The sequence below is a fragment of the Budorcas taxicolor genome, chromosome 9 (genome assembly GCF_023091745.1).
Source record: "Budorcas taxicolor isolate Tak-1 chromosome 9, Takin1.1, whole genome shotgun sequence".
NCBI lineage: Eukaryota > Metazoa > Chordata > Mammalia > Artiodactyla > Bovidae > Budorcas > Budorcas taxicolor.
The window spans coordinates 93155724-93177673 of NC_068918.1; the positions used below are offsets into that span (position 1 = coordinate 93155724).

The window sequence follows — 21950 nt, forward strand, 5'->3', positions numbered from 1 at the left end:
ATCCTAAAGGAGATCAGCCCTGGGTGTTCATTGGAAGGACTGATATTGAAGCTGAAACTCTAATACTTTGGCCACCTGATGGGAAGAGCTGACTCACTTGAAAAGATCCTGATGCTGGGAAAGATTGAGGGCGGGAGGAGAAAGGGATGACAGAGGATGAGATGGTTGGATGCCATCACTGACTCGATGGACATGAGTTTGAGTGAACTGGGAGTTGGTGATGGACAGCGAGGCCTGGCGTGCTGCGGTTCATGGGGTCGCAAAGAGTCGGACACGACTGAGCGGCTGAACTGAACTGAACTGGAGGACACGTGAACTCGCATTCCACAGGTAGTGACCCTCAGTTTCCCCAGGGCACCCCTCCCTAAGGAGTGGCGGCCAAGGCACCCGGGGACCAGACGGCCCTCAGACCCGCCCAGACTGTCCAGGGAGGAGCCGGGTCCAGGCAGTCTGAGAACCAGGTCTCGGGGCCCCACGTGACCACTGTGCATGTCCTGAATGAGGACGTGAGGGACGGGACCAGAGGCCCTGGGTGGCCCCCACTTCCCCTTACCTTGAGTGGGCGTCTGGCCGAACACGAGAGACGAGATCAGGTTGCCCCACACGCCAGACGACTGGAATATGAGGAAGAAGATGCCGAAGTACTGGCTGACCACGTCTCTGCCGGCTTGTCCCGTCTTCTGCGCCTGCATGTTCCCCACGATGGTGAGGTAGGTGCCCTGTGCAGACCACAGGGCGGCGGCTCCCAGCCCCACCAGGACGGAGGTGGGGATCAGAGTGTACCTGAGAGACGAACGTGGACAGGCCTGCCTTGGCCCCTTCCTCCCTCCCTCTGTCTGAGGAGGAGGAAGCTCCCGGCCCGGCCCAGGGAAGTGTCACCGTGTTGGGTTGGTCAGCTTGACTGAGTCGCCCTCAGACTCAGATGACTGAGAAAATCAGACGCTTTTCTGGTTCAGGATCGTTTGCAAGAGTGAAATTCGGTGTCAGTGTTTTTGTGCTTGGGTGCAGCTACCTTGAGCTGGGAGAGCAGATAAGACTGGGCCGGTTCTAGATATTTCTAATGGCGGAAGATTTAACCTGATTTATTGTCTGTCTATCCACTCAGCTCCCTGTCTGTCACTCTGCCGTAAGGATCCCGTCTGAGACTCTGGTAACCAGAGAAGGAATAATGTGAAGCCATCTTCCCCGCGTGCTTCCCTGACAGCTCAGCGGTGAAGACTCCACCTGCAGTGCAGGAGAAGTGGGTTTGATCCCCGGGTCGGGAAGACCCCCTGGAGTAGGCAACGATAACCCACTCCAGTGTTCTTGCCTGGAGAATCCCGTGGACAGAGGAGCCTGGTGGGGTACAAGCCACAGGGTCTCAAAGAGTGGGACGGACCTAGCAGCACATCAGTGCATCCTGGGTGACAAGGGGCGTCCCCCTAGGAGACGCTTGAGCAGCGTGCCCCTGGGAACAAGGCCCCTGAGGGCCCCTGTCTATCCCGGAGCAGGCGGAGCTCAGGTGCAGCCCGGGACACCGGCTCCAGCCCTGCTGCCGTCTCTGTGACGGGCTGAGCGTGTGAGGTCTGGCCCAGGCCACACTCTGCCCACTTCCCCTGAAATTCACCCTCCACATCTTAGGCAGCTTCTCCCCCCTCGTTGCTGGGGCTGTGAAAGTGCCCTCCCTGGCCCAGGAGGGAAGCTGGGGGCCCGAGGAGAGGTCAGGCGGGGTGGGGGGTCGGGGGAGCATGGTCTAGCAGAGGGGACAGGGGCGTCTTGGCGGGAAGGCGGGGGGCGCGGTCACGGCCTGCCCCGGGCGTGGGGCAGGGTGCGGGCAGCAGCTGGGAGCGGGCGTACCAGCTGGCGTAGAAGTTGCCCAGGGAGAAGGCCACGTAGCAGCACATGGCGAGCACAAGGGTCCACTTGCAGCCGAGCTTCCCGATGAGGACGGGCGGCAGGAACATGGAGGACAGCAGCATGCCGCCGTAGAGCGTGCTGAGCGCCGCCACGCCCAGGCCCTCCTCGCTGTACAGGCTGCTCTGCGGGAGCACGACCGGCCGTCAGCGTCCGAGGCCCGGGCCGGGCGCTCGGGGCCGCCCCCTGCCCCCGAGGCCCAGCGGCAGGCTTCCTCTCCTCCAGCTGAGGGACGGGGCAGAGGGGATGGCAGTGGGTCAGGGACCGGCAGCCCAGAGACAGCGGGGCGGCCGGGGTGGGGGGCTCAGGCTTTCCAGCACCCGCCCCCCGCCCCCTGGTGAGAGGGGAGAGGGCGTCCAGGCGGCCGGGAGCCCTGGTGGCCCCAGGCTACTCGGGAGACAAGCGTTGCGGCTGAGCAAGGAGCTCCGGTCTGAAGCCTTGTGAACACAGAGGCTCGCTCCTCAGTGCTGTCGCTTCCCACTTGAGCGCTTAGCGAGCTTAGTGTGAAGCGGCCACAAGGTCAGGCAGGCACCAGACCCGCTTGGCAAGGGCCATGGCAGGGGTGATGTTTGGTTTTTGCTGTGAAAGAACCAGCCTGATTGCTTCTTCTATTTATTTCACTTCTAAAAGGAAAGGAGGGGAGGAGGGGAGGGGGAGGATGGGGAATGGGAGGAGGGGAGAGAGGAGGGGGAGGACGGAGAATGGGAGGAGGGGGAGGGTGGGGAGGAGGGGGAGTGGGTGGGGAGGAGGGGGCGGGGGAGGAGGAGGGAGGAAAAGGAGGGGGAGGGGAGAGAGGAGGGGAGGAGGGGGGAAGAAGACATCTGCTCCCCCCAGCAGCCAGATCCTCCCTCTCGAGGGTCCTCCCGGCCCTGTTTCCTCCTCCTCCATGTCCTGCTCAGGCCAACCCTGCGGTCATTCGTGGAGGGACGCCTGCTGGGCTCCAGGCCACTGACCACACAGCAGAGAAGAAACGTGAGCCCGAGAGGGTCCCTTCCCCGCAGAAGCCAGAGCCCCAGACTCAGGAAACCACCACGGCTCAAGTGTCGGCAGCAGGCAGACACTGAACTGAGAGCTCCCGCGTTCCTTCTCCTTCCGGCTAGGACGGTAGCCCTGGCCCCTTGGGAAAGACATGCACCGTGTGAGTTGCACACCTGGCTAACTAGTCCAGACGACCCCAAACCTGGAAGTAAACAGTGGCACCGTTCACCTTCCTTCCTACCAAGCCCCCCGTGAGACAGAGCAGAGTACCCCACCCAGCCACCGGGCGCCCTGAAGCCCCCTGCAGACTGCAGGCCCGCAGGCCGAGCTCTCACTCCAGGATGGGCTCTTTTCCTCGGGGTAGCTGCCCCGCCCTCTGACCATCCTCCCCTGTCCAGATGGTGCCCTTTCTTCAAGCGCAGTTCAAGCGTCTCCGAGGGTCTTGAGCTCAGGGGGGTGAGCTTTTTCTGAATCTCCCCAGGTGCCTTGCCCCCAGTAGGTACTTAATCGTGTTGCCCAGTTAACTGACACTGAAAATAAGACCTGGACCCACGAAAATTCTAAAATCTGGTTGGAATCAGAAGTCGAATAGTCTACTGTGAAGTGAGGGTTACCTGGAAATTTCTGCTCATAACTAGTCTCCTGGAGCATGGAGCGAGAGAACAGGCTTGGCCAGGGCCCCTTACTTGCTTAATACTCGAGCCTGACGCCTCCTGACTGGTGAACTTTCCCCTTCATGTGCTAATGAGAAGCTGGCATTGGGGCTCTGCATTAGAATGTCCTCCCCACTCACGGCCCCACGGCCATTCAGCAAATATGTCTGTTACTGACCATAGCGCTCCACTGTCCACCTCTGGGAAGGAAGCTGGGTCTCAACCTTCAACACGGGAAACAACTTTCAAAAGCAAATGCCTCTTTCTTACATGAGCGACCGTATTCAAAGGCCTGTCTTTGCAAATGTGAGCCAACTTGCAAAATACATGCCCAAGAAAAAGCCCATGGAAGTGACCTGTACTCAACAACGAGGATGGTCACTCAACTCAATCTGCAAGTCGATCGGTTGTTTGATCGGTCACAAGCGTGGACCAGCAGCGGCTGATGTGAGGCTCCAGGGCTGCTCAAAGAAAAGACAACACCTGCACGGATATCAGATGTCAGTGATGCGGCCCAAAGGCCACCGCAGGGGACAGTGAGCCCTGCCGGGGTAACTCGGGGGCCAAGCTCCTAGGAGGACACGAAGGCCAGGCCTTCTCGTGCCAGAAGACTTTCTGGAAGGTGTGAGACCTGCAGGACATGGGGGTAACCAGGGAAACGTCAGGGGGTGTAGGTGGGGCCGGGATGTTTAGGGGGTGGGTTACAGAGGCCCCATCCTGAGAGGGGAGAGCCCAGAAGAGTCAGATGCTTCAGCCAGAGCCGCTAAGCTCTCTTCCAGGGCGCTGCGGCAGGGACGGGCTCTGGGTCTCCCGCAGAGCACCCCAGAGGAGGCTTAAGCAGATGAGCACATATCAACGACCTCACTCACCAAATGGCCACCAAGCATGCTGAGCGCTGAGGCAGGGACACAGTGGCACAGTGGTGGGGGTGGGCCCGGCCTCGTGGAATTCACACACAGTGCAGGGTGAACCACAGGACCCCAGGTGCACACACAGGGCCGCTTCTCCCAGACGTGGTGCCCCAGGCACAGGGAAGGAGGAGGAGAGACGTGACATTCGCACTGTGACCTGAACCATAAACAGGAGGCTGACTGCTCGTGCGGGAGGCAGCGTAGACCTGTGTCGGGGTCCCCGGCAAGTGCACGACCACGTCCAGACCAGGGCTGGGACGCCGGCCTGCTCGTGGCCGCCTCTGGTACCTCTCTGGGCCCGAGAACGACGCCAAGCAGATGAAAGCAGAAGGAAGTGATGGAGGCAGGCAGACCCCTCCGAGGTGGGAGTCAGCCCCCTGAAGGCCACATCCGTGCTATCCTCACATGCTGTTTCTTAAGCCAGGCCCGGCTGCAAGCATCCAGACACGACGTGCTCTGGATCAGTGGGCGAGGAGATACGGCCCAATTAGCAGGGACAGAGCAGGGTGAGCAGGTAGGTGGGCTCCTCCCATGACAGGGCGGAGGTCTGGTTCTCCAATGTCTCTAGTCTTCTGAGGAGGAGCTGCTGGTGACGGCGGGCCCCCAGCAGGCGCCCTGGGGAAGACGGGGAGGCCAGCGCGGCCTCCCCTCAACTGCGCACTCTCCCCACACAGAGGCTGCTCCGACAGGCTCTTGGGGAGGCCCTCAGATCGCGTGTATCCTCGAGTCCCACGCTCTCAGCCCGAGAGCTGGGAATCCTGGCACATCCTAAGGCATGCCCCCCCGCCCTCTGCCCCTGCTGCTAAGTCCAGGGGCCAATCGGCTGTCATTGAGATCGCAACTGGTCCCTGAGAATTCTGACCCCATCGGCCCATGCCAGGGCCCAGGGAGTGTGGCCTGGCCGACTTCCTCCTGTGCGGACGGTGGCACCGACAGGTCCACGCTCTCGCTAAGCTCTCCTTCCAGACACCACTCACCACATTCAACACGGGCTCAGTGCAGCACGAAAACGCGGGTGCTTCACACATGCTAGCACTTTGCAACATCCCAGAGCTCTGAGCAATGTCTACAAAGTCACGGATGATCCTTCAGCTTGACTCTGGGCATCACCCTGGGCTGAAATTTCATTCTCTGCGAGCGTAATCAGAATAGAGACTGCCCGGGGCAGATCAGGCAGGAATGCACGCAGACCTCTGACGGATTCGCGTGACTGCCCGACCGCAGATTCACAGTGATCAGTCTTGTGTCTCCTCTCACCCACAAAAGGCAAGGCAGACCTTATCAGACCCTAACCCAAGTCCAGCTCTGCTCGTCCAAGGGTCAGACACCAGCAGTTGTGCAATCCCGTTGAACTAGGAGCGGAGGCTGCATGAAGAGCCACCGTCTGTGTAGAGGACTGGGGAGGGTGACCTGGACAGATACCCACGTTCCTCGCTGTCTGTGGCACGGATAATCTTGGTGTCCAGGAGGCATCCCGAGGGGGAGGTCAGATGGCCTTCGCACACCTACCTGCAGGCTCTGCAGCCCTCCATAGGCAGTGAAGAGCAGCAGAAACCCGAAGGAGACCACGAGGACGTTCTTCAGGTTCCTCTCCATGGCGCCGGCTGAAAGCTACACGCCCGGGCGGCTCCGCAGTTCCCTGAAAGACACCAGCCCGACTCAGAAGTCACGTTCTGTCCTGGAGTTCGAGTGAGACGTGCATTAGTCACCGAGGCTGCTGAGAGTTAATAAACTTGATAACCACTGACTCCACGAGGCACCCCAACACTGTTATTCGCCTTTTCTGCAACCCACAGTCATCGCTTCCTAACCAGGCAACACTTAGGACTCTCATCAGCTTGTGTGGACTGGAACTTTTTACTGTTAATTTCCAATAGATATGGTCCATGTGGGAAAGTGATGATTTTCATATCACATGGTATAATTGCCTACATTACATAATTAGATATATGTGAATATCTTAAAGGACAAAGTATACATGTCAGCTTCAAGATCCATAATTCAACTTCTGAAAAAGAGCTGACATGACTGTAAGACCCAAGGGCCAAAGTATTAGTGTGTCAAAGACTAAATGATTTCACAGCACTGCAATAAGGTAACAGGATTTATGTAACACTTTATGGCTTGCAAAGCCTTTTACACGCTGTCTTACTTACGGTGCGGTGATTATCATTAGATCTGAGACCCATTACCAGACAGGAAACAGCATCAGAAGACTTCGAGGGGTTTGAATTCCAGATTTAGACCAGTGTTGTCTAAGAGAACTTTCTGCACCATCCAACACAGCAGCCATTTAAATTTCTTTTTTAATCAATTAAGAATAATGCAACTGTGAACGCCCCTCCTCAGTGGCACTGGCCATGCTTTACGGGCTTGAAAGCCTCGTGGTTATTGCAGCGGAGGAAGTGAATCCATAGTTGCATTTCATTGTAATTGATTAAAATAGAAATGTAAATGGCTACATGTAGCCAGTGTGATCATCCGGGACAGGGTCCGTCTCGAGTTTAAAGAGCTTATCTCATATCTCACAGCCAATAAGCAAGAAGCAAAATCGCTTGCCTTTCTGATTGCGAGTCATTCTATTCAATTATTAGTAAAACTTGGAGTTTGAAGACTGTTTCAAAAGCTCTGTACAGCCAGTTGTTTTTATCTAGCTTGGATTAATAAGGCAAACCTCACAGTGTAGGTAGGTGTTACCCAGGGTGGTGACCCGGTTCAGGGAAGCAAGCCATACCATATGAATAGCGTGATGAAACTCTTCTCCTTGCAGCTTAACTTATTCCTATGGAAATAACATTTTGTGGAAAACGACAGTTCTGGGCATCGACTGAACATAAATCATCACACTTACCAAGCTATGAGAGCAGCATGGTCTATGAAAAGCGATGGGAACCACAGAAATGAACGAGACCTGAGGATCCAACTCTGATCCCGTAACTTTTTAGCCGGACCATCTCAAATGGATTACTGACTCTTCATACCTCAGTTGCCTCTTGAAAAAGGAGGGTTGCAGAAGTTCAAGAGGCTAATGACTGGGAAAGCCCTTGGAATAGCCTTGACACAGATCACCAGTGAGTGTTAACTGGCTAAGATGAAGATATCAGTGGGGACAATATTCCAAGAAATGTCACACGTATACGCTAGTGATGCTATGTATGAAATAGATAACTGATGAGAACCTACCGTATGGCTCAGGGAACCCTACACAGTCCTCTGCTGCTAAGTCGCTTCAGTCGTGTCTGACTCTGTGCGACCCCATAGACAGCAGCCCACCAGGCTCCCCCATCCCTGGGATCTCCCAGGCAAGAACCCTGGAGTGGGGGCCATGGCCTTCTCCAATGCATGAAAGTGAAAAGTGAAAGTGAAGTCGCTCAGCTGTGTCCGACTCCCAGCGACCCCATGGACTGCAGCCCACCAGGCTCCCCCGCCCACGGGATTCTCCAGGCGAGAGCACTGGAGTGGGGGCCATGGCCATCTCCTGCACTGTGCCCTGCGGTAACCTTAATCAGAAGGAAATTCCCCAAAGAGGGGCTCCATGTAACAGCTGACTTTCCAGTAGTCATGCACAGATGTGAGATTTGGACCATAAAAACGCCTGAGCACCAAAGAATTGATGCTTTTGAACTGTGGTGCTGGCAAGGACTCTTGAGAGTCCCTTGGTCTGCAAGGAGATCAAACCAGCCAGTCGTAAAGGAGACCAGTCCTGAATATTCATTGGAAAGACTGACGCTAAAGCTGAAGCTCCAGTACTTTGGCCACCTGAGGTGAGGAAACGACTCATTTGAAAAGACCCTGGGATGCTGGGAAGGGCTGTAGACAAGAGGAGAAGCAGACGGCAGAGGATGAGATGGTTGGACGGCATCACCGACTCAGTTAACGGGAGTTTAACCAAACTTCGGAACATAGTGAAGGACAGGGAAGCCTGGCGCGCTGCAGTCCTTGAGGCTGCAAAGAGTCGGACACGACTTGGCAACTAAACAACAGCATAGCTGCTTCACTTCACAGTATGGTGGAAACTAACGTAACACCGTAAGCAACTATACTCCAATAAAAATCCTTTAAAATGTCGTTCCTAGCATAACACAGACTTTTCACACCAATCTTATTCTCAGTTATCTGACATCCTTTTTATTCCTCAGCAACACTCTAGCTTACCTCCATTCCAATCTGTCTTTACCCATGGAAGACTTATATTTTGATATCAGAAGACCTTCCTAGGGTTTTCTTCTGCTACTCGCTGTTCAAAGACACCAGAATGACCTTCTGGACTTTCTAGCTGGCTCCATGCGCACCTTCCAGTAGCTGCCGATCCAGCCGTTTCACCGGCAGCCAGGGTCTCCCAAGGAGCTGTGAGTCTGTGCAGAGGCACGCCGGGGGCCTGCTTCTGGTCTCTCCCACCCTGCCCCTCTAACTGTCCTCTTCTAATCAGGAATCAATCGCTGACATCATTGCTTTACAGGCTTGCTTCTTCAGTCTCCCTCCTGGTGTTTCCCCTTTGTCTTAAGAGGGATTTTAAAAATGAAACAGATGGTTTGCAATAAACCTTGCTCTCTAGCAAGACAAAAATGTTTCTTTTTTCCCCTCCAGTTTTATCGATAAATAATTGACATACATCACTGTGTAAGCTTATGGTGGACAGTTTGATTTACATCTATTGAGAAATTATGGTCGCAATAGGTTCATCTAACACCCATCTTCTCATACGGATCCAATAAGAAGAAAAGAGAAAGGAAAAAAATAAAAGGTTTCCTCACGATGAGATTGCAAAGATTCACTCTTTTAGTAACACTCCTTTGTATCACATGGGACTTCCCTGGTGGCTCAGACGGTAAATCGTCTGCCTGCAATGCGGGAGACCCGGGTTCGATCCCTGGTTCGGGAAGATCCCTGGAGAAGGAAATGGCAACCCACTCCAGTATCCTTGCCTGGAGAATCCCATGGACAGAGGAGCCTGGTAGGCTACAGTCCACAGGGTCGAAAAGAGTCGGACACGACTGAGTGACTTCACTTAGGTTTGTATCAAATCAGTGCAAACAAGAGTCACCACGCATACTTATCTTGTAAATGGAAGCTTGAACTTTTAGACCACCTTTCTCCAATCCTTCCCCCCTCCACCTTCTGCCTCTGGTAATCATAAGTCTGATCTCTTTTTCATGAGTTTGTTTTTAAATTTTTTTAAAAAGATTCCCAATATAAGTGAGTTCGTACAGTATTTCCTCTCTCTGTGGGACTTCACTTAGTATAACTGAGGGCAAGGTCCATCCACGATGTCACAAACCATAGGATCTCCTTGCTTTTGCTGTTGTGTATGGTATTATATTAATTGTATATATATTATATAAATGTATATTATATATATAGTGTGTGTGTTAGTCACTTAGTCGTGTCCGACTCTTTGTGACCCCATGGACTGTACGTAGCCCACCAGGCTCCTCTGTCCATGGAATTCTCCCGGCAAGAATACTGGAGTGGGTTGCCATTTCCCTCTCCATGTATATATGTACATGTATATTACATATACCACAACTTCATTCGTTTGTCTGTTGATAAAAAAACTTATCTTGGCTATTGTAAATAATGCTGCTATGAACCTGAGGGTGCAGATATCTTTCGAAGTTAGTGTTTCCATTTTCTTTGTATAAATACCCAGAAGTGGAATCTCTGGACCAAATGGCAGCTCTGTTCATGATTTTCTGAGAAACCTGCTCTGTTTTCCATGGTGGCTGCACTAGTTTACAACCGACAGTGCCTGAAGCTTCCCTTTTCCTCGTGTTCTTGCCAGTGTTTGCCTTATGGTGACGGTGGTTCTAACAGGTGTGAGCTGATATTGCTTTGTGGTGAGAGAGTCAATTTCTAGGCAGGTTGATAAGAAGTCCAGGGGTCCCCAAGGAGAGAGGAGTCTGGAATTCTCAAGGAGGAAGAAAGGAAAAACATTTTTTTCCCCCTCTACAGTCCTTAGGATTATATAACAATAATGTATCCTGCTTGAAGACAGTTTCTGGAAAAAACCTTCTGGCTAAACCTGTTATCTTAAAATGTAAATTATGGGAGTAGGTCCAGTAAGATCTTTACAACCTCCAGACATTCTTTTGATTCATTGTAATAACTAATTAAAAGGTATGTAACTCACTCTTCATCCCCCCGATGTCTGTGTCAGAAGCTTTCTCTGTCGCTTTTATACTTTAATAAAACTCTATTACACAAAAGCTCTGAGCGACCAGGCCTCGTCTCTGGCCCCGGATTGAATTCTCCTCCGGAGGGCAAGAATCCCAGCGTCTTTTGTGGTTCAGCAACAACCTTTCAGCGGTTTTAATTTGAATTTCCTTAACAGCTAGTGATGATGAACACTTTATAGGTATCTTCTCTGGAGGAATGCTCAGGTCCTTTGCCCATTTTTTAATTGAGTTATTTTATTTTCTACTGTTGAATTTATATGGGTTCTTTATGTATTTTGAATATTAGCCTTTTATCAGATATATGGTTTGCAATACAGTTTTCCTATCATGTAGGTTGTCGTTTCCCTTTGTTGATTTCTTTTGCTGTGCAGAACCTGATCAGATTGACGTCCTCCCACCTGCTTAATTTTTATTTTGCTGTTTGTGCCTTCCTTGGTGTATCAAAAAAATCATCGCCCAGATCCACATCTGGGAGAATTTTCCCATGTTTTCTTCTAGGAGTTCTGTAGTTTCAGAACTTCCATTAGTTTTTAATCTATCTTGAGTTAATTTTGGAAAATGGTGTAAAACATAGATCCTATTTCATTCTTTTTCCTGTGAATAGCTAATGATTCCAGCATCATCTATTGAGTATTCTTGGTTCCCTTGTCAAACATTGGCCGTATACGACTTGGTTCATTTCTGGGCTGTCTGTTCTGTTGGTCTAATTGTCTGTCATTGTGTTGGCTCCACACTATTTTGAGGACTATAGCTTTATAGTGTAGCTTGAGATCAGGACGTGTGATTCCCCTGGCTTTGTTCTTCTTTGTCAGAATTTCCTAGGCTATTCAGGGCCTTTTGTGTCCCCACATGAATTTTAGAGGTGTTTTTTTTTCTACTTCTATAAAAAAATGTCATTGGAATCTTGATAGGGATTGCATTGAATCTATAGGTAGATTTTGATAATATTGCTATTTTAACAAAGTTAATTCTTCTAATCCATGAACACAGAACATCTTTCCATTTATTTGTGTCTTTAATTTCTTTCGTTGATGTCTTGTAGATTTCAGAGTAGAGATCCTTCACTTTCTGAGTAAAATTTGTTTCCAATGATTTTGTTTTTGATGCTATTCTGATATCAATTTCTTTATTTCTCTTTCAGAAAGTTTGTTGCCAGTGTATCGGAAACACTGCTGATTTTTATGTTATTTGTATCCTGCAATTTTACTGAAATCTTAGATTTTTTTGGTTGAGTCCTTAGAATTTTCTTTACATAAAATCAAATATAAATAAGGACAGTTTTACTTTCCCCTTTGCTTCTTTTTCTTGCCTGATTGATCTTCTAGGACTCCCAACACTATGTTGAATAGGAGTAGGAAGAACAGGCTTGCCTTGTTCCTAATCTTAGAGAAGTTCTCAGCCTTTCACTGTTGAGTATGATGCTTGCTGTGAGCCTGGGGACCAAGTCAGGTCTGAGTGTGCACTGACCTTTCTGGTCAGCCGACAGGGGAAGCCACAGGTTGTGCTCTGCGTCCAAGACCCCTGCACGTGGGGCTGTTGATGGGCTTTGTGGCTCCCGGGTGCTCTGGGTGGGTCTCTGGTTGCTCAGGCTGAAGCCTGTATTCAGTGATGAGCAGGCCTCTGAGTCCCTGCCCTGGCTCAGCTGGAAAATCAGCTGGAAAATCTGGGCTTTCTTAACTGAAGCCGACACGCACCCTGAGCTTTCTGATCAGACAGTCACTGGCAAACCATCAGCCCCACTCAACTCTCAGCTCGAGCCCTGCTGGGCCACACAACTTCCAGGAGCCCTTGCTGGTCCTCCGGTCAGATGGCGCTTCGAGGCACCCTGCACGTGGGTGGGGGTGTGCCCGGCTCCCTTGCCCGGGCGGGAGGGGAGGGGCTGCTCCAGGCCACCCTGTTTCCTAGTCGGCTCTCCAGCCTGGAGATGCAAGGAGCTGCCATCAGCCTTGGCCCTGAGTTTGTCCGCTGCCCATGGGCAGCAGAGAGTGGGCCACGCTGGTCCCCAGCTTCGCTCTGGGGGCCACCTGCTCTGCTGCTGCCCCCCAGCTTGAGCGCAGCCGGGCGCACAGCTTGCAGGAGTCCTTGCCAGCCTCCTGGCCAGACAGGGCTGGCCGGCTGCCTGTCAGCAGGCGGGGCTGTGACTCAGCTCCTGCCTGGACCTGGGCAAACAGCTCTTACAAAACTCCAGTCAGCAAAACTCCAGTCTGAGGATCTAAATCAGGCGAATCCGCACCCAGCAAAGCGGCGCACAGTGCTGGGGGCGGGGCGGGGGAGGCTGCCCCCACCCCAGGTCTTGTCCCACTCGGGGGTCTGGAGGCTCGAGGGGGCCCCTCTATGTGGTGTGGTGCCAGCGGGGGGAGGGGCAGCGTGCTGAGCCTGTGGCCACTTTCTTACCCGGCGCGTGGTCTCCCGGTCCCTGGGGTCAGGGCGCTGTGGCCTCTGCCCAGACCTCCAGGGCGTCCTCAGTGCTGTCCCGCTCCCCAAGGCGGTCAGTTGCCCTGCTTGTGAGGCAAGCGAAGTCAGGAAGGGCCTGTGTCACCGTCGTGGTGACATCACTCTCCCAAAATACTTCTTAGAAGAGATGTCCTCCAGGAGGGCTTCCAAACTGTTACTGTGAGGAGGACAGTCATGTGACGCTTTCCCCACGATCAGAGGGGCCCGGGCTCAGAGGTGTGTCCTGACCAACTCACGCCTACCTGCAGACGTGTGGTGGGGACAGGCAGGGCAGGGGAATTTCCAGGAACCGAAAGGAAAGCTGTCTTGACCTTTCAGCAGCAACAGTGACGTGTTGGCAGAACGGTGGACCTGAACCCCAGGACAGGGCAAACCTCAAGTGGCTGAAGAGATGCCGTGTGAGTGACTCAGGAGATATCAGCAATCGTTTCACTCCTCAATGTTAACATCAATACCAGACCCTTTGATTAGCTTCCCCGTGGCTCAGGGGTGAAGCATCACGCAATGCAGGAGAAGCAGGTTCGATCCCTGGGTTGGGAAGATCTCCTGGAGGAGGGCATGGCAACCGACTCCAGAATTCTAGCTTGGAAAATCCCACAGGCAGAGAAGCCTGGTGGGCTACAGTCCATGGGGTTGCACAGAGTCAGACACAGCTGAGCATTGCCACTATGCAGAAAAAGGATGATTTTTGCAGACCTGCTTAAGTGTTCACGATCACTTGCTAGGTATAAAAGTGATGGAATGTTCTAGAGAACTGCTAATGGCCGACACTGGTGTGACTCTACCACTCACGAGGTGTCACTGTTTGGCTGCCAGTGTGGGCGTGCTCTGTCACGTCCAACTCTGTGTGACCCCAGGGACTGCAGCCCACCAGGGCCCTCTGCCCATGGGATTCTCCAGGCAAGAATACTGGAGTGGGTTGCCATTGTCTGCTCCAGGGGATCGAACCCCAGTCTCCCGAATCTCTTGCCTGGCAGGCAGGTTCTTTACCACTGAGCCACCTGGGAACCTTCTGCTGCCCAAGTTCACCAAAGCAGCTAGGGGTTGAGAGCTGAAGAGCCACACTGCAAATTCTGTGGATTTGTTTTTGGCTGTGCTCAGCCTCTGCTGCTGCCTGCTCCAATTGCGGGGAGTGGGGGCTGTTATCCAGCTGTGTCTGAGCGTCTCGCCGCGGTGGCTTCTCTTGTGGGGAACTCAGGCTCCAGAGCTCTCGGGCTTCATAGCTGCCGCACCCAGCCTCAGGAGTTGCGGTTCTTGGGCTTAGTTGCTCCGAGGCACGAGGAATACTCCTGGATCGGGGAGGGAACCTGTGTCCCCTGCACTGGCAGGCAGATTCTTATCCATTGCGTCACCCAGGAAGTCCAAGAATCACATTTTAAATGAGCAGACTTCCTGCTAAGAAGCTAAACATGGCTCTGAATTCAAGGGAAGTCTAATCAATGATTTACTCTTTTAAAGGCATTGCTTATGTAAGGAAATTTATATCAACTTTTTTGACATTTAAATGTGACATCTTTGTTAACAAAAACAGCACCAAATAAATTTGCATTTGTCCTATTCATTAATTATACTTTTATCCACATAAAGAATTTAAAAGGTATATGTAGGGCCTGAAACAAAATATTGCCTAAGTTAAATTCTTACACTTTGGAAATAAATGTACTTAGTGCTTTGTTTTTAAGAAAAAAGAAAAGCAATTTATGTTAGCATAACTCTAGCTTGGGAAAGTGTTTTTGAAACAGGAGGGAAGGGGGTGGGGTGAAACCTCTGAAATAATGACAGGGCCCAGGGATACAACATGGACTGATTAGACTCAAGTGGGTCCAAGGCGGCAGAGTCAGCAATATCACGCTCACTGTACTCCCAGACCGCACTAGCCTGTTACTCCAGGAATCTCTTGACATACTTCTTTCGCATTCCAGTCCCCTGCAATGAAAAGGACTTTTTTTTTTTTGGTGTGAGTTCTAGGAGGTCTTGCAGGTCTCACCATAGAACCATTCAACTTCAGCTTCTCTGGCATTACTGGCTGGGCCTAGACTTGGGTTACTGTGATGCTGAGTGGTTTGCCTTGGAAAGGAACCAAGATTGTTCTGTCATTTTGAGGTTGCACCCAAGTACTGCATTTCGGACTCTTCTGTTGACTATGAGGCCTATTCCATTTCTTCCAAGGGATTCTTGCCCACAGTGGTAGATTATAAAGGTCATCTGAGTTAAATTCACCCATTCCCGTCCATTTCAGTTCACTGATTCCTAAGATGTCAATGTTCAGTCTTGCCATCTCCTGCTTGACCACGTCTGGTTTACCTCAATTCATGTACCTAATGTTCCAGGTTCCCATGCAATATTGTTCTTTACACCATCGGGCTTTACTTTCACCACCAGGCACATCCACAAGGGAGCGGTTTTTCCCCGTTGGCCCAGCCGCTTCACTCTTTCTGGAGCTATTAGTAATTGCCCTCAGCTCCTCCCCAGCAGCATACTGGATGCCTGCTGACCTGGGGGGCTAAACTTCCGGTGTCATATCTTTTTGACTTTTCTTACTGTTCATGGGGTTCTCTCAGCACCTCAGCAAGCGAGTGGATTCTCAGAAGTGCTGTAAAAGTTGCAAGGTGGGCCATCGAAACCAAAACATGAGCAGTGGCCCAAAGCCTAGAAATTTCCACCTCTTCCCCCAAATAATTGGAATAATCCTCCCGCCCATCAGCCTACGAAATTACGCAGCCTGTACAAGCTACCACACCTCGTGTCGGCGCTGCGCCCCGCTCTGTGGCAGCCCACACTCTGGGCTCTGGGGAATGCTTCTCTCTGAAGAAATCCACTTCTTGCCTCTCACTGTCTCCCACGGAATTCTAAGATGAGACATCAGGAACCTGAGCTTCATCAGGTCCTGAAACCAGGCGTGTGCTCTCGGTGGGAAGACCGTGGGTTTTGGCCGGGTTCAAGCCCCAGTCTGAGGGGAACGGTTTCATCTTCTCAAAGCACGTCTTCCAAAGCAGCTAAACCTTTAGAGCAACAGAGTCACCTGCTGACCCCGTGTTGAGATGATCCAGGCCCTGGGGACGATGACATTGGAGCTGGCAGGGGCCTCTCCTGGGTCCAGCCCCTCCTCTGCCAAGCCGTCACTTAGAGAGCAGAGACCCTCCTCAGGGCCTCTGCTGACACGGGGCAGAAAGAGACGAGAAACAGTCCAAATGCTTTCACCCTCAAAGTACTCGCGATTGGAGCAGCGCCCAGCCCTCGCGAGACTCCGGGTCTCCTGTGCCCTTTGGGCTCTTAGCATCCCTTTCCACCAGGCCCACCTGGGCCGCCTGACTGCACAGCCAGAACCTTCCAGGGGAACTGCGAGGCCCTGGCCTGCAGCACTGGAGAGGCCACACACCCTCACGCTGAACGGAGGCAGCAGAGAGAGGGGCAGGGCACAGCCTCAGAGGACCTACACGGCCATCACGGACCCCATGCAAACAGGTTGGAACTGACCGGGCCCAAGATGGTGGAAGATTCAACTTCCCGTGGTCCTTGAGCCTCACTACACGCTCCCTCTGACACGTCAGCTAAATGACACACCCACGGGCAGCATCCCAGTTCCCAGGCTCATCATGAAAGGTCAGAAAGGGGGCAGTGGGGCCCCTTCCCCAAAACAGAGGGGAGAGCCCCCCACTCATTAGCCTATGAAGTTGCCCAGCTCATAGAATCGAGCCACCCTGCACCTTGGGTGCGCCCACCTTGTCAGAGGGACCACACTCTATGGCCTGAGCATCTGCCTCGGGGACCTCCTTGCCCGTTACTGTGGCCCGCTCTCGAATTGTTCCCTGCTGGGAGCCAAGGGCCCTCGTGGCAGCCCGTCCCGGGGCTCAGCCAAGGCCTGCGATGGGAGCCTCCTCTCAGGCCCCGCCGTCCTGCAACATCTTCACAAAGAGAGAGGGAGAAGGCGGCCTTTCCCTTCTCTCTCGCTTTCCCTTTCATTACAAAAGCAGAGCCCACTCATTTCTCCAGACAGAGCCCCCTCACCTGCCCTTACCCCTCCCAGTGTCCTATATTAACACACCTGCTTCTCACGTATCACTTTGCCTCTCGCTGAATTCCTTCTGGGCTGAGACATAAAAAACCTGAGTGTCAAGTCCTGAAACAAGGCGTATGACTTCAGTTAGAAGATTGTGGGTTCGAGTCCCAGCTGAGGAGTTGCGTTCAAGTCCTCCCTGAAGCCAGACACTGTGGGTTGGAGGTCATCCAGAGGAGAGTGGTTTCGGAACCAGAGTGGAGGAGGCTGGCAGGGCACGGCCACCACTTCTAATATGCCTCACATTTGCCGTGACAGGCGTGCAACAGAATGGGTCAGGGGGGCACTGTGATGGGGGCTGCTGGAGCAGGACACACATGCACACACAGACGTACGCACGCGCACGCACACACACACACGCCGTGCACGCGCACACGCATACCTTCCTCTCCCAAAGGCATAACCTCGCTTCCTGCCCAAGGCGCCCTCTGCTGCCTTAGGCAGAGAGCTGCTTTCACAATCTCCCACGTGCCTGCTGGGTGCCCACCCCACGCCAGGTACCCTTCCAGGATCCGGGGCCCTGCACTGCCGGGGCGGTGAGAAGCCTCCCCCCACCCGCCCCCGTCCTAGAGGAGGAACGGGCAATAGACAACTAGGCAAAAAGAGAAATCAGACAAAGGCAGGGGAGACGTGCGTGTCATCCCCCACACAGAGCAGGGAACGTGGCCGAAAGCCTGGGGATGTGTCCCACCGGGATCCCACCCCCACGTCTCCACGAAGCTGGCTAAGTGACCACAGCACCCTGATACAGCCGCTCAGCTCCCCGGATGCAAACCCAGGCAGATTTCTCTGGGTGGAAACCCACAGCCCCGGGTCTGCCGTTCACAGACCGGCTTGGCAAGCCCCACGGAGGAGAGCAGGTGGCCCTGGCAGGGCAGGCAGAGCGCCAAGGAGCCAGACGCCACAGCTGGACAGCGAGGGCCCAGCGCCCATGGGCTCCCGAAGCCCAGATGTGGGCAAGGGTGGCGATGCTGACGGTATGTTTTCTCTGCAGGCCAGGCCGCAGCAGATTCCGGCACGTGGGTAAATCCCCAAAGATAGTGTTGATTCTGCTCCACAGTGCACAAACATCCACGGTGTGAATGTTGTCCCCACACTAAACAACGCCCCCCTCGGCCGATTTTACCTAGTTCCACGGCCTCCTCAGTCCCATCACAGCACACGGCTTCCTACCCTTGGAGAGTGTCTGAACCCTGAGATGCTTCCCTGGTTGGCTTCTGGTTGCAAAGGAAATGGCTCTTTTCAATGGTACCGTGGGCAAGTGTGTCGTAATACTTGTTTTCGCTCCAGCAAGTGGCAGGACCTGTTTGTAAACTGCAGAGCCCCTGGCAGCTGCTGACCTGGGAACTTCTGAACTCTTTGGGGAAAAAAAAAAAAATTGCTGGCAAGATGTAGAGAGACGACAGAGAGACGGGGGGTGATTAAATGAGAACATTGTGTAAAGATCGCTACTGGAAGTGATTGTGTGGGTTCTAAATAAAAATGGTAGGAAACCATTGGCTGCTCACACCCTCCTGCACTCCCCGACGAGCCCCACCTTCCCTGAGCCCCACCAACGCACCGGCCAGCCTTCGGGGGTAAAGTGGCCCCACAGCCCCACCCTGGTCATCCATCCTCCCATGCTGCCTGCCCACCAGACCAACAGCTCCCTGAGGCCTCGCCTGTCTACAGGCGGCTGGAGAGAAGCAAGTGATGTGGTGGGGCCCTGGAGAGGCTGGTAGACGGTGGTGCAGACAGCCTCTCTGTGTCCCGATGCCGCCCCTGGGGCGGGACTCTGCATGGGCTTCAGGGGCCTGGACGCAGAGGAGAAGCAGGGCTGCCTCCCAGCCAGGAATCATGCGGCGGAGGGCCCGGCCAGCAGGACCGTCAGCCCTCTCTCTGCCCCAGAGAGAGCTGGACTGGACATCCCTCCCTCTGCCCCAGACAGAGCTGCCTGTCTCTTGGGCATCACCACGTACCTGCTCATCTCAAGCAGTCTAGTCACTTCCTGTCCTCCGTGCCAGGGACCCAGGAGTGGCAGCAGGCCGGGGAAGGGCACTCCCGCTCGGGCCAGGCCAGGGCAGGCTGATGACGAGCTCTGAGAACCGGACGGGATTGTGAGTCACAAGGAGGGAGAATTCTGTGCAGACAGTGAGCCTCTCACAGCCCTGGCCTCTGTGGTCGGGGTGAGCCGAGTGTCCAGCGCCCCCGAAGAGGGACAGCCAGCTGGGGGGCATGCAGCGCCTCCATGACTGGCATCTCTCCTGAACCGTCTTCCACGGCTGAGAGGCAGCGACACGCCCGCCGCGTCAATGGCCGTCCAAGCCGGGATGGAACTCTACACCAGGACCTGGGCTCTTCCTGTGGGCACCACAGGCAAACGCAGGATTCTCCAAAGAATCCCAAACATCCTGCTTCTTAAACCCTGGGTGCAGCTGAGTAACAGTGTGATGTTTCACGGTGTCTGACCCGTGGCTCGGGAAGCGCCGCTCACCTGGACTGCTCGAGTGAGGACGGGGTGGGGCGACAGGCACCTCTCGTCTCCACCTCCCCCGCCCCCCAGCATGGATGCATCAGGCCTGTTCTCAACAGCTTTCCTTCGTGGTGCTCAGACTGCAGTTCCTTTCTTTCCTAGGAGCTGAGAACCCTGTGTCTTAACAGCTGGTTATGAACTCTGCCGAGCATCTCACCGTGCCTGTGAGGCTGGGGGAGGGAGGGGGCGCGGTCCAGGGGCCTCAGCAGAAAACTACACTGATGGGGGCTCCCTGGCCTGCAGGAAAAGGGGTGCACGGGTTTGCAGAGGTCAGGGCACGGCCCCCGAGTCTCACCCCCACCTCGGGGTTTGGAGAGCCTGAGGTGTGCTGCTGGGGGGCCTCCCAGGCCCGGGGCCACAGCTGTCCATCTGTCCGTTTGTAGCCCCGTCCCTAGGACTGAGGGGCATTGCTCTACGTGCCTTGCACTCGGCCTCACTACCTATTTTTTGGATTTAGTAAAACAGACAGACTCTACCAAACAAGATGAAGCCTGACTTGTGGGTGTCACACTCCCAGGCCACTCTGGGAGAGTCTGACTACAGAACCATTTCCTGGAGTGCCCTGGGGTCCAGAAGAGACCGCGATGGTTGGAAGGTTTGCAAATGACTATCTTCGACCTTCTGAGTGACGCTGACATTGCTCGTTGGAAGTTCCTTCCTGCGACCACCACACTCTCGAAACTTAAGCGGTTGTAACGTCTCTCACCCTGAGAGGGGTCTCTGGTCCTGCAGACCCACTACTGAGGAACGAGGACTCGAGCCTCGTGCTGCTGAGACCGGAGGTCGTTTGTGTCCCCTCTGCCCCGGGAGCCCCGGGAAGGCCTGCTGAAGGGCGCCTGTGGGACCAGCCTTGCCTGGGCAGCTCGCCTGGTTCAACCACTGCTCTAGCTCCTGCACAACAAAGACTCACTTTCAGATGTCTTCTTTCAGTCCCACTCCGAGGAAAAGACGTCCGCAGCTCCAACAGTGCCAAAGCAAAGTTCTTGGGCAAGAAGGCAGAAGGTTGGGGCCCGCTCCAGAGGGACGCCCACCACCCTTGCTGGTCCGGTTCACCCATGCACAGGGGTGGGTCAGAAGTCCAGAGGACGCTGGTGGGCACGAGGCCATCTCTGGGATGGGGCAGGGAGAAGCAGGGCAGATGTGGTCCCCGGGCCTGGTGATGCCTGAGAAACGTCGAGTCCCGGCCCCGCAGCCGCGCCCCCTGCTGTGTGAGGCTGGCAGGGACCCTCCCCCGCCCTCTGGCATCACCATCTGGATTCACCCGTGATCTTGAGAGTTGGACCGTAAAGAAAGCTGAGCGCCGAAGAATTGATGCTTTTGAACTGTGGTGTTGGAGAAGACTCTTGAGAGTCCCTTGGACTGCAAGGAGATCCAACCAGTCCATCCTAAAGGAGATCAGTCCTGGGTGTTCATTGGAAGGACTGATATTGAAGCTGAAACTCCAATACTTTGGCCACCTGATGTGAAGAGTTGACTCACTGGAAAAGACCCTGATGCTGGGAAAGATTGAGGGCAGGAGGAGAAGGGGACGACAGAGGATGAGATGGTTGGATGGCATCACCGACTCAATGGACATGGGTTTGGGTGAACTCCGGGAGTTAGTGATGGACAGGGAGGCCTGGCGTGCTGCGGTACATGGGGTCGCAAAGAGTCGGACACGACTGAGAGACTGAACTGAACTGAACTGAATACTTCTTTTCATACTCCATTTTCTCTCTATTTTAGATGTTACGTATTCTTTTTCTACTCCTTTAATGGTGATCCTTGACTTTCAACTTACCTTAAGTTAATGAATGTCTTAAACTTTCCATTTGAATAATAAGAATTTAAGACCATCCTTCCCAATTTACATGTTGCTGTTTTGTATTAACTGTTTTCAATTTAATCTCCCAAATTAAACTCCTTTTTCTCCATGGACAATATTAGCTTGCATTTCCCTGTATGCTCAACAGTGTCTTTGCTCATCATTCTTTCTCAAGTGTCAGCCCTTCCTACAGGATAACTTCCCTTTTCTGGAAGTTTGTTCTATAGAATTTGCTTTAGTGAGTTCTTGGGTGGTAAAACCTCCCAGTTTTGTTTTGTTTTTTCATTTGTTTTAATCTTAAACTGTATTTATGGCACTGGGCATATAATTCTAGATGAACATTTATTTTCTGCCAGAACTTAGATTCTAAATGAAAGTTTGCCAGGCAGAGAGAGGTGGGCAGAAGCAGGGTCCTGTTCCTCCTCTCAGAGCGTGTCCAGTTCTTGCAGCCCGAGCAGGCCCCGTGCGTTCTATTCTCCCAGCGTTTGTTGTGATGGTGAGTCTGTTGTGCC

General features: G+C 53.5%; 1 protein-coding gene across 1 annotated transcript in view; it reads right to left on the minus strand.

The window, feature by feature from the left end:
- The window catches only part of UNC93A (unc-93 homolog A), a 28258-nt gene extending 15118 nt beyond the window's left edge, over positions 1-13140 (minus strand). Inside the window, exons 1-4 of the mRNA XM_052645812.1 lie at positions 13006-13140; positions 5945-6074; positions 1837-2018; positions 554-783 (exon numbers count right to left, since the gene is read on the minus strand). Of these exons, the coding sequence (XP_052501772.1) occupies positions 554-783; positions 1837-2018; positions 5945-6031 (499 nt within the window). The 5' untranslated portion in view covers positions 6032-6074; positions 13006-13140. The remainder of the gene's footprint in view (positions 1-553; positions 784-1836; positions 2019-5944; positions 6075-13005) is intronic.
- Between the last annotated feature and the right edge of the window lie 8810 nt (positions 13141-21950).